At 46.2% G+C, this 13,041-nt stretch overlaps 1 protein-coding gene across 1 annotated transcript in view; it reads right to left on the bottom strand.

The window, feature by feature from the left end:
- rad50 (RAD50 homolog, double strand break repair protein) overlaps positions 1-13,041 on the bottom strand; it is a 147,461-nt gene that overhangs the window by 73,090 nt on the left and 61,330 nt on the right. The window contains exon 12 of the mRNA XM_055642696.1: positions 11,729-11,886. Within this exon, the coding sequence (XP_055498671.1) occupies positions 11,729-11,886 (158 nt within the window). The remainder of the gene's footprint in view (positions 1-11,728; positions 11,887-13,041) is intronic.

Below are 13,041 nucleotides of genomic sequence, written 5' to 3' on the forward strand. Positions count from 1 at the left end.
AGTCATTTGATTCTGCGGCTGGCACGGACACTTTAATAACTGGCACTGGCCACTCAAATCAGCGGCCCCGGACATTTTTTATGATTGGTTTATTGTATTTTAACATTGTGTTTTTACCTGCTTTTAACTATTTATACTGTTCCATCAGGGACTGGATTGTTTTTTTTTAGTGTTATTATGTGTGAAATGTTTTAAATTTCATGTGCGATGCTCCGCTATTCACTGGGAAACGTCTTTTCATTTTGCACTGTACAACTGTTGCTTGCAAGATGACAATAAAGGTTGATTGATTGATTGATAGTGGAATCAAGGGATATGGGGAGAGGGCAGGCACGGGTTATTGATTGGGGCCAATCAGCCACGATCACAATGAATGGCGGTGTTGGCTCGAAGGGCCGAATGGCCTCCTCCTGCACCTATTTTTTATGTTTCTATGGATTGAGCCAGTACTGCATGGTCAAAAAATGATGCATCATAGTTACAATAGTGGGTGAACATTATTGGCTACTGAGCACCAGTAAATAATCACATTTTGAACCCTTGTAGCAAACATACATCATAAATACGTTCTCCATTGATAATGAAGGCAGTATTAATTCCATATAAACAATCTAACCTTTTGACGCCTTAATCAAGGATCAAGAGTGTTTAATGCTCAAGTGTGCCAACAATGGAACAGTGAATTTCTTACTTGCAGCAGCAAAGCATGCTCAGAATCGCAATATGCAGATATAATTCAGTCAATTAATAACCATAATGCTAGGTAATTGTAATAATGCAAAAAATAAACCTATAGTGCAGCCAAAGACATAGTCCACAGAAGTTCATAGTTACTGAAGTGCGTTTTAGGTAGTGTTCAAGAGCCTGCTTGTTATTGGGAAATGTTATAGCTGAGACAGACACAAAGTGCTGGAGTAATTCAGCAAGTCAGGTAGCATGGCTTTTATGCTCTGCCTTCCCTGCGCAAGAAGAAAATGAGAGTTTGGCCAGTGGTGTGGGCATCCTTTTTGAGGCAGCACCTAAATTTGCCTTAAATGGATCTATTTTAATGATGAGAACACAAAGTGCCAGAAGGTGGAGCCACTGGTCCATGAGTTCGTTGGCTGCTCAGTGTTGCCCCCAGCTGGCCTCCTTTGATTTTGTACACAAGGAGGCATTAAGATACAAGGCTGCAGTGTCTGGCCATGTCCTTCTAATAGTCAGGGCTGACTTCACACGGCTTCTCCCTGTTGTGCAGCCAACATCCTGCATGTTTAAGTCTTCGACACACTAGGCCAATTTTTGAAAAGGCACAAGAGAAGATGCTGGAAAATGAAGCAACAATCTACTACTCAGAGGTCAGGTCGCTTCATCTGGACTGAAAAAGTAGAACAGATCCCAAATGTAAAGACGTCCTCTGACACACACCCGTTCTTTCAAAACGCACATTCTCAGCTGCCTATCACCCAACTTAATTTACTCCATTCCATCTGTCCAACACTCAAACACTCCTCCGTCTCAGTCATTCCCCTCCCCACTGGTCCCATCAGCTTAACCTTCCTTTCCTATCAGATTCCATCATCTGCAGCCATTTCTTGCCTCAGCCAAATATTTCCCAACCTCCATCACTTTCCCACTGATCGCTATCCCCACTTGACTGCATCAACCAATCAATGCCTCCTCTCCTGGCATCTAATGCTTGCTCGGTTCCACCCTACTCCGCAACCCACCTCCCATCATCTCCTCTCTTCTCATCCAGCCTAGATTGGAGGACCCTGACCTAAAACTGACTGTCTATTTTCCCTCCACCATTGTGGTTTAATAGACAATAGGTGCAGGAGTAGGTCATTTGGCCCTTCGAGCCAGTACCACCATTCAATGTGATCATGGCTGATCATCCCCAATCAGTACCCCATTCCTGCCTTCTCTCCATATACCTTCACTCCGCTATTTTTAAGAGCCCTATCTAGCTCTCTCTTGAAAGCATCCAGAGATCCTGCCTCCACCACCCTCTGAAGCTGAGAATTCCACACACTCAGCAGTCTCTGTGAGAAAAAGTGTTTCCTCGTCTCCGTTCTAAATGGCCTACTCCCTATTCTTAAACTGTGGCCCCTGGTTCTGGACTCCCCCAACATCGGGAACATGTTTCCTGCCTCTAGTATGTCCAAGCCCTTAACAATCTTATGTTTTAATGAGATACCCTCTCATTCTTCTAAACTCCAGTGTACAAGCCCAGCTGCTCCATTCTCTCAGCATATGACAACCCCCCCACCCCGGGAATTAACCTTATAAACCTACGCTGCACTCCAACAGCAAGAATGTCCTTCCTCAAATTAGGGGACAAAAACTGCACACAATACTGCAGGTGTGGTCTCACTAGGGCTCTGTACAACTGCAGAAGGACCTCTTTGCTCCTATACTCGAATCCTCTTGTTATAAAGGTCAACATGCCATTCGCTTTCTTCACTGCCTGCTGTACCTACATGCTTACTTTCATAGACTGATGTACAAGGACCCCCAGGTCCCGTTGTACTTCCCCTTTTCCCAACTTGATGCCATTTAGATAGTAATCTACCTTCCTGTTTTTGCTAAACAGAGTGGAATTACCTCACATTTATCCGCATTAAACTTAATCTGCCATGCATCTGCCCACTCCCTCAACCTGTCCAAGTCTCCCTGCATTCTCATAGCATCTTCCTCACAGTTCACACTGCCACCCAGCTTTGTGTCATCTGCAAGTTTGTTAATGTTACTTTGAATCCCTTCATCCAAATCATTGATGTATATTGTAAATAGCTGCAATCCCAGCACCGAGTCTTGCGGTACCCCACTAGTCACTGCCTGCCATTCTGAAAGGGACCCGTTAATCCCTACTCTTTGTTTCTGTCTGCCAACCACTTCTCGATCCATGTCAGCACTCCACCCCCAATACCATGTGCCTAATGTTGCCCACTAATCTCCTATGTGGGATCTTATCAAATGGTTTCTGAAAGTCCAGGTACACTACATCCACTGGCTCTCCCTTGTCCATTTTCCTTGTTACATCTTCAAAAAATTCCAGATTAGTCAAGCATAATTTCCCCTTCGTAAATCCATGCTGACTTGGACCGATCCTGTTACTGCTATCCAAATGTGCGGCTATTTCATCTTTTATAATTGACTCCAGCATCTTCCCCCACTACCGATGTCAGGCTAACTGGTCTACAATTCCCTGTTTTCTCTCTCCCGCCTTTCTTCAAAAGTGCAATAACATTAGTTGCCCTCCAATCTACAGGAACTGATCCTGAGTCTATAGAATATTGGAAAATTATCACCAATGCATCCACGATTTCTAGAGCCACTTCAGTACCCTGGGATGAAGACCATCAGGCCCTGGGGATTTATCAGCCTTCAGTCCCATCAGTCTACCCAACACCATTTCTTGCCTAATGTGGATTTCCTTCAGTTCCTCCATCACCTCAGATCCTCTGGCCACTACTATATCAGGAACATTGTTTGTGTTCTCCTTTGTGAAGACGGATCCAAAGTACCTGCTCAAATCACCTGCCATTTCCTTGTTCCCCATAATGAAGACATAAATGAAGACAGAGGAAACAAGAAACTGATAGTATGTGCACGTCAGATGCCCAAGACACTAGAGGCTTCTGGGTTAGTCTGAATCTGACACTGGGATGCCGAGGTCTATGGAGAGTTAACCAAAGTGCTTTCCTGCCACTCTCTTGACATTTCAGCGAGGCACAACAATTTATATTCTACAGCCAAATAGGAATTATCTGCTGTTGAAAATACGGCAGTTAATGTTTGATAATAGTTAACAAAGGGTGGCCCAGATCCAAAAAAAAGCAATAAATTAAAAAAAAGCATTGTGAATCATCAATGTGTGAAAGAATCCCAACAACATTTGATATTCACGCCTTTACGCGACACCCTTTTTCTTTCCTGCATTTGTAAATCATTAAATCCCATGGAAATGAACCAGTCCACGTTGGAAAAAATATAGGATGAGTTGTGTAAGGAAATAAACCATAAAGTGTTACACTGACTGCAGTTGTGAGCCAGCAGAAAAAAGCTACATCATTGGGTTGACAGTCATCGATGTTTCCACCCTTTTGGCCGATTCCGGTAACTTCTTGATGGTAAAGCACACAAACTAGCAATCTTCTCTCAATCTTTGCAAGCTGTACATTTGCAAACTCAGCTGCCATTTTGTGGTTGGCACCCCTCATAGGTTCAGCACTCCTTTCCATTTCTCACCTGATAAGACTCAGATGGTTCCCAAGATCTTTTATAGAAAATCTTTTAAGGGTGGAAGAAGAGGAATCAACCCTATTACCACAAAACTGTGATTAAAAATGGCAAAAAAAAGTCCCCAGGCTATCTAAACGTAAGTGTAAATTGGTAATTTCACAGAGACTGCTTTATTTTGGCAAAAAAAAGGGAATTACTACTCATTGAACCTTTCTAAAAAGGTGCATGAAAAAAAGTACATGATAGCTAAATCTGTAATATCCCTCAAATGTTTAACAACGAGCTTTGAGTCTGCTCTCCACCAGAAGTATTCATATTATTCCAGAGTTTTGTATCTTCACCTCCTCTCAACTTGGCGTCTGAGAAAAGAAGTCCAGAGGATAACTCAACAAAATGATTTCCTATACCTGGCCAATCATAAAAACTGTATGTCCTTCATTATTTTATACACCTCTATAAGATCACCCCTCGGTCTCAAGTTTGTTGGACTGAGCATAAGTGTTCAGCAAAATGGTCGCCGTATCAATGCTTTGTCCTATCAATGTACAGTAGCCTGCAAAGAAGCAAAGCGTAGGCTCAGCGACCGTTTCGCTTAACACTTACACTCGACCTGCGAAGGTCTATTAGATCTTCATGTTGCTAATCACTTTAACTTCCCTTCCCATTCCCACATTGACTTTTCTGTTGTGGGCCTACTCCATTCCCAGAGAGGGGCCACAGGCAAATTGGAGGAATAGCACCTTATATTTCGCTTGGGTAGCTTACAAACCAGTGGTATGAACAGTGAATTCTCCAATTTCACCTTCCACCCCATCAGCCGTCGCATACAGCACATAATCCTCCAACATTTTTGCCACCTCCAACGGGATCCCACCACTAGCCACATCTTTCCATCTCCATCCCTTTCTGCTTTCCGCAGAGACCGTTCCCTCCGCAACTCCCTGGTCAACCCGTGCTTCCCACCCAAACCACCCTCTCCCCTGATACTTTCCCCTGCAACCACAGGAGATGCAACACCTGTCCCTATACCAGGCACATGCCATCAGGGTAGGCAAGGCAAGCACTGCCTTCCCTGACTAAAATTATAAAATGGTAATTATTAAATATAAATAGTAAAGGCACGGAGAATTATGCCTACCTAAGAGATCGATCTCTTATGCCTTAGGTAGGCATAATTCTCCGTGCCTTTCATCTGCAGTACACGTAACACGCGAAGGTCTGTGCAGCTGACCTGCCGCCGACGCTGCTTCAAGCTGTCAATTTCCAGGGTATTGAGGCAGCTGAAATTCTGCCTTTGCAGTACTGCGCAAGTTTCTTGGGGGGGTTTTCAAACATGGATTGCCATTATCTTAAGAGTATCTTCAGAAAGAAAGAGAGAAGAATGGAGTTTGTGGACAAATGATGTGGTAAGTAAATTTCTTGGTGCTATATGTTTCTAAATACCGTATTTCCCGGCAATGAAGATGCTATTTTTTTACCCAAAAATAAGGCACGAAAATTTACATGTGTCTTGGAAGATGAAGTTGGAAGGTTGTTAGCCAAGAAAGATAGACTTGGCTATCCCTCAGTACAGCAACATCAAGAACGATATTGTTGCACAGAGGGATAGCCAAGTCTATCCCTCCCTCATTGTTGGCAGCTGATGGGAAGTGGCTGTAAAAGGACAGCGCCACTGAGGAGAGAGAGTTCCTTTCACAGCGTGTGGGGAGTCTGGCCCGGGGTAAAGTTGCGGGGAGGGCAGGAGCATTGAGAAGGGGGTCGGGGATCGTGCCAGCAACTCACTTGCTGCGACGCTCCGGGCGCTGAGCCACCGCATTGTGGCCGGGGGGAGAAGTAGCTCGGGTGGCTGCGAGCAGCCGCCGGAACCGAACAGCGGAACCGGCCGCCACCTCAGCTCCTTCTGCCGGCCCCCTGCTCACCTCTGGCAGTGCTCTCCGTCTGAAAACCTCTCTCCTGCCGCTCGCCGGCCTCACTCATGTCAGCCGCTTCCCGCAAATCCTTAAATTCCGACAGCGGGATCAAGGGACCAATTGAGGTTACTTGGCTGTCAGAATTTAAGGATTTGCGGGAAGCGGCTGACAAGAGCGAAGCTGGCGAGCAGCAGGTGAGATATGTTCGGACGGAGAGCACTACCAGATGTGAGCAGGCCGGCAGAAGGCGCTGAGGTGGCGTCCAGTTCTTCTGTCCGGTCCCGTGGACGCTCGCAGCCACCCAAGCTGCTTCCCTCCTCGGCCACAATGCGGTGGCTCCCCGCCCGGAGCGCCGCGGTAGTGGTGAATGAGTTACTGGCATGATCCCCGACCCCCTCCTTCTCAATGCTCCTGCCCTCCCCGCAACTTTACCCCTGGCCAGACTCCCCACATGCTGTGAAAGGAAGTCTCCCCCCAATTGGTCCCTTGAACAAGTATTGTCATTCAATAAGATCACAACTGATTCAACTTGTTCCGGTGTGCCCCCGTTTTTCCCACCATCTCTCCACCTGCCGTCACCCTCCACCCCCCCCATCCATTTAGTAATTCAGAATGAAGGAGACTTGAAAGCTTAGGGCAAATTGCTTTCTTTATTTTTATTTTTTTGAGCCTGAGAAATTCTATGTCCCACCAGTCTTCTTTCAAAATTTAGCAACTCAAAATGGGGGTGCGTTTTCATTGCCGGGAAATACGGTACTTTATTAAGAGATTTGGCTTTTGAAGACTTTATAAAAGTCGACTGACAGCTTACAGAGAGGAGAACAATCTGCGCATGTGCGGTTTAAGATTTTTTTTAAAGCCGACTGTGCATGAGCCGACTTACTCATGGCATTTGCCTGCCCTGTACCTCCCCCTCGACTCCATCCAAGGACCCCTGACAGTCTTTTCAGATGAGGCAGAGGTTCACTAGCACCTCCTCCAACCTCATCTACTGTATCCGCTGTTCCAGGTGTGAACTCCTATATATCTGCGAGACCAAGTGCAGGCTCGACGATCGTTTCGCTGAACAGTCCGCCTAAACCAAATCTCCCAGCTGCTGAACACTATATATCTCCCCCTCACATTCCCACACAGACCTTTCTGTCCTGGGGCTCCTCCATTGTCAGAGTGGGGCCCAGCGTAAATTTGAGGAACAGCACCTCATATTTTGCTTGGGCAGCTTACATCCCAGCGGTATGAACATTGGTTTCTCTAACTTCAAGTAAACATCCCTCCCACTTCCCAGTTCTCCGACCAGTTTTACTGTCTTCGACTACATTTTATCTTTGTTTGCTTTGTGGTTACCTTCGCCCAGCTAATAATGATCTATTCTACATTTTCCTTGATCTCCATTCACTTTGTCCTATTTTCCACACCTCATACTTCCTAATCTATGCATCTCCCACTCCCCTGACATCAGTCTGAAGCAGGGTCTCGACCCAAAATGTCAGCCATTCCCTATCCAGAGATGCTGCTTGTCCCGCTGAGTTACTCCAGCATTTTGTGTCTACCTTCGGTTTAAACCGGCACCTGCAGTACCTCCTATGCATTATTGGAAATGTGGCCCAAGTCCTATAAAGCTGCATCATTATATCCTGACTCACACTCAATGCGCCGATCAATGAAGGCAAGTATACCATATATGCCTTCTTTAACACTCTAATCGTTAGGATCAATCAAAATCAATACAGTTTGTAAGACAAAGCCACACTGACGATCCCTAATTAGCCTTTTACAGTACCCCATTAAATCCTATCTCTAAGAATCCTCACCGGTAGCTTCCATTATGAGGCTCACCAGTCTATAATTTCCTTAATTGTCCCTATGTCTCTTCTTAAACAAAGGCACCAGATTCACTAATCTTCAGTCCACTGAGAGCTCGCCTATAGAGAGGAAACAAAGGCTCCAGCAATCTCCTCTCTTGCTTCTCATATTAACCTGGGATAGATCCCATCAGCCCTGGGGACATCCAACTTAATGATCTTAAAGATAACCAACGCCACCTTTTCCTTGAAGGTTTAAGGGCCTGTCCCACCTGGCCGTCAATTGCGCGCCATGTATGCAACCTCGTCGTCGTGTTGAGACGCACGGGTAGCACGTGGGCGGCGCGGGACGGTTGCATGGAGAAAGGCGGCGGGGTATGGAGATGTGCGCGGTATCGTGCGGCGCTCCAGGATTTTGCAGCGCACAAAATCTTTGCACGCCTCCGGCGTGACGCATCCCATACGCATGCGGACGTATTGCGGTCACACACTGACGTCCTGACCTCGTACGTGTAGTGCGTGATGAGCAAGCGCCGCCCACCTTTTACGCGTCATGGATATAAGCGCGCGCAATTTAAAAATGTGCAGAGTTTCTTGGAGGACACCAAAATATACTAAACCGGAAAGTGCAAAAGTGAATTGATGCTTCACTTACAATGACTGGTTGGGTCCCTGGATTGTGGGTAAGGAAGAGGTTAAAAAGAAAAATGTATCTCCTACAGCTGGATGAAGGAATGATATGAGAAGGGGTGCAGTTGGTAGAAATGGAAGAGCAAACCAGATAAGCGATACAAAATGCTGGAGTAACTCAGCGGGACTGGCAGCGTCTCTGGAGAGAAGCAATGGGTGACGTTTCGGGACGAAACCCTTCTTCAGACTGAAGAAGAATCTCGTCCCGAAACATCATCCATTGTGTCTATCTTCAATTTAGTTCCTTCCTACAGATTAATTTGGTCTGCAGCTTGCTACTTTTTATTCACCTCTTTTTTTGAATAGGGGCATTACATCTGCAGTGTTCCAATTGCTCGCACTAGTCAAGAAACTGGAACATTTTAGAAAATCACCATAAACATCATAAACTGGGTAAATATCATAAACTGGGTATTCAAATGACGTCGCGCGTCAGTCACAACCAGCCTGTCACGTAAATGATGGCCAAGTGGGACAGGCTCTTTAGAGGAATGAGACTTAGGGGATGCAGTGGCGCAGAGGTAGAATTGCTGCCTTATAGCACTAGAGACCCAGGTTCGATCCCAACTATGTCTGCTGTTGAAGGAGTGTGGCGTAGGTTCACCAGGTTAATTCCCGGGACGGCGGGACTGTCATATGTTGATAGAATGGGCTTGTATACTCTGGAATTTAGAAGGATGAGAGGAGATCTTATTGAAACATTTAAGATTATTTAAGGGTCTGTCCCACGAGCATGCGACTCCATGCGGCAAGCGCGACCTAACGTGGTCGCTTGAGCTGTACGGCCTCGCGGGGTCGGTCTCATTTCAATCGCCGGAGCCGTATGGAGTTCTGAGGAGCTGGTCCCGACATCGCACGGGGCACCGAAAAACTGACCTGTCTAAAATTTCTGTGCGGCAACAGCCTGCCGGCCCGCAGCCGCCTCGACGCCGTGCACTCACTCGACCTCCGCAAAACACCCGCTTCTGGTTTGGTCGCGCTTGCCGCATGCAGGTGGGACCGGCCCTTTAGGTCACGCTTGCCGCATGCAGGTCGCATGCTCGTGGGACAGGCCCTTAAGGGTTTGGACACACTGGAGGCAGGAAACATGTTCCTGATGTTGGGGGAATCCAGAACCAGGGGCCACAGTTTAAGAATAAGAGGTAAGCCATTTAGAACGGAGACGAGGAAACATCTTTTCCCACAGAGAGTTGCGAGTCTGTGCAATTCTCTACTTCTGAAGGTGGTGGGGGGGGGTCCGGTTCTCTGGATGCTTTCAAGAGAGTTAGATAGCGCTCTTAAAGATAGTGGAGTCGGGGGATATGGGGAGAAGGCAGGAATGGGGGTACTGATTGTGGATGATCAGCCATGATCACATTGAATAGTGGTGCTGGCTCAAAGGGCCGAATGGCCTACTCCTGCACCTATTGTCTGTATGGCGTTTGTACATTCTCCCTATGACTGCGTGAGTTTTCTCCTGGTGCTCCGGTTTCCTCTCACTCCCCAAAGTTTGGAGGTTAATTTGGCTTTGATAAAAATAAAATTGTAAAATTGCCCCTGGTGTGTAGGATAGAGCTAGTGCACTGGGTGATCGCTGGTCGGCACCGGCTCGGTGGGTCGAATGGCTTGTTTCCAAGGTGCATCTCTGTTGTCTCAAGTCCTAATTAGCACACATGGAAAAAAATCAACTATCTAAATGGAAGGGTAAAAATATTGATTAAAAATGGGGGAAAAATGTTCAGTGATGATTATTCTCACTCTTTTTCAGCAACAAGTCTTGGACTTTGCTACTGAGAATACTAGTCCTCCTCTTATCCACAGGAGACTAGAGATTTTTCTCCTGAAACAATCTGATATCATGAAACAAGGTGAAATCTTTGAACCACAATCTTGCCAGTTGCATTCGGTTTTATCGGTCGTACTTGTTACAAAGAACATTAATACATTCATGCTGTTATGATTTATCATATTATTATATTTATCATAGCAGACCTACCGTATAGTGGTGCCACATCAATAGAACTATGCTAAAACACATAGCCCCACAGTAACTCAGCGGGTCAGGCAGCATCACTGGAGCATATGGATGGGTGACAATTTCCAGTTGGGTCCCTTCTTCAGTCTGAAGAAGAGTCACAACCCAAAACGACGGCTATCCATGTCCCCCTGCGATGCTTCTAGACACACTGAGCTACAAGTATTTTGTGATTTATTCATGATTCCAGTGTCTGCAGTTCCTTGCATCCTCACATAACTAAAACACGTGCCACTAAACTTTTAAAACTTTCAGACATCAGGACATAAGGTTTGGCCTGCAGAGAACGAGTTCAACAAGTGGCTCATTAGATGCCAAGGCACAGAATGCAAATTTATGGTTTGCTAAATGTACTTGATCGTAAAAATCTTGCATGCCCGGCAACCATTTCGCCAAACATTTGCAAATGGTCGGCCAAGGCCTACTGGATATCCTGGCTGCTAACAATGTGAACTCCCTTCCCATTCCCATACTGAGCTTTCTGTCCTGGGCCTACTCCATTGCAAGAGTGAGGCTACATGCAAACTGGAGGAACAAACACTCATTGGGTTGTAGCCAACAACCCAATGATATGATCATTGAAGTCTCCAATTTTAGGTGACTAGCCTCCCTTCCACCCTTTTCCCCCCATACCCTTCTCTTCCCTGAACCCCACTTGCGCACGCACCCATTTCACCCATCCCCTTCCACCCTTTTACCTTCCTCTGGCTTCCCAATTCACACTTCTATCCTTATCTCACATCTTTTGTCTTTTCATCTCTGGCCTTTGTTTAACCATCCGCCTATCAAGAACCCCCCTCACCTGTATCTATCTCCAACTCACCAGGCTTTGTCCAACTCCTTTTCCTTTCCACCTCTCTGCCCCCACCCCACCACAATATGTGAAGAAGGTTCCCGATCGGAAATGGCACATACCATGTTCTCCAGAGATGCTGTCCATCCCGTTGAGTTACTCCAGCACTTTGTGTTTTTTTTGTTGTAAACCAGCATTGCAGTTTCTTCCTTTGCACGCGGTGCCATGTATTTTAACAATACTAACTCACACCTCAGCAATGTTTTCCCAAAACAGTAACTCTCGTACTTACTTCAACTTAAATAACTTTTCCCGAGTTTTGTTGACCTCGTGATCCTTTGCATGGAGCCAGTCGTCCAGCTGCTTCTTGTTGGGGAAATAGCCCAACAGTGTTGTCAGTTCCTCATTGTGTCTTGACTTTATCTTCCTGATCTGTTCCTCCTTGTCAGCCTAGCAAAGAATGAAAAAATCCACAAGAATTAAGCGAATGCAGTCTTTTACCCAGTGTAGGGGTAATCAGAGGACATAGGTTTAAAGTGAGAGGGGTAAGTTTTAAGAGGAATCTGAGGGACAACTTTTTCCACACTGGGTAGAATGGAATGAGCTGCCAGCAGAAGTATTTGAAGCAGTTAAGGGCCTATCCCACGAGCATGCAATTCAATGGCTCTAACGTAGTCGCTTGAGCCGTACGGCCTCGCGGGGCTGGTCCCACTTTGATCGCCGGGGCTCCGAAAAACTGACCGTGTTCAAAAATTCCGCGCGGCAACGGCCTGCCGGCCCACAGCCGCCTCGACGCCGTACGCACCGCCTCGTCGGGCGTGCACAGCATCTCGACACAGTACGCAACGTCTTGACACCGCGTCTTGACACACCGCGTGCGAACTTCGCTCGAATTTCACGTCACTCACACGACCTCCGCGCGGCCCCCGCTTCCAGTTTGGTCGCATGCTCGTGGGACAGGCCCTTAAGTCTAACAATATATAAGACATTTGGACATGTACATGGAGAGGAGAAGTTTAGACGGATGTGGACCAAATGCAGGCAAGAGGGCCTAGTGTAGTGGGGTACTTTGCATACAGCCCAGTAAAATCATGGATTGACACAAGGAAATGCAGATGCGGGTTACCAACAAAAAACTCAAAGTGCTGGAGTATCTCAATGGTTCAGGCTGCATCTCCGAAGGTCATGAATAGGTGACTTTTTGGATTTAGACCTTTCTTCAAACTTCTTCTCCAGTCTGAATTAGGGTCCCAATCTAATACATCACCAATCCATGTCCTCCAGAACTAATTTTTAACCCGCTGAGTTGTATCATCACTTTGTGTATTTTTAAATGGACTGACGGTCTACCATGGACTGATGTTTCCTGAAGAAAGGTTGGATAAGATAATGGTAATGAGCGAATCATTGGATTTAGTAATTATGTTACTAGTTTTTATTTTTAGATATAAAGGGCGGAAACAGGCCCTTTGGCCCACTGAGTCCGTGCTGACCAGAGATCCTTGCACACTAACACTCTCCTACACAAACTAGGGGCAATTTACAATTTTACCAAGCCAAATAACTATAAACCTGTAGGAGGAAAGCGGAGCACTCGGGGAAAAC

The sequence above is a fragment of the Leucoraja erinacea genome, chromosome 11 (assembly GCF_028641065.1).
Source record: "Leucoraja erinacea ecotype New England chromosome 11, Leri_hhj_1, whole genome shotgun sequence".
NCBI classification, from domain to species: Eukaryota; Metazoa; Chordata; class Chondrichthyes; order Rajiformes; family Rajidae; genus Leucoraja; species Leucoraja erinaceus.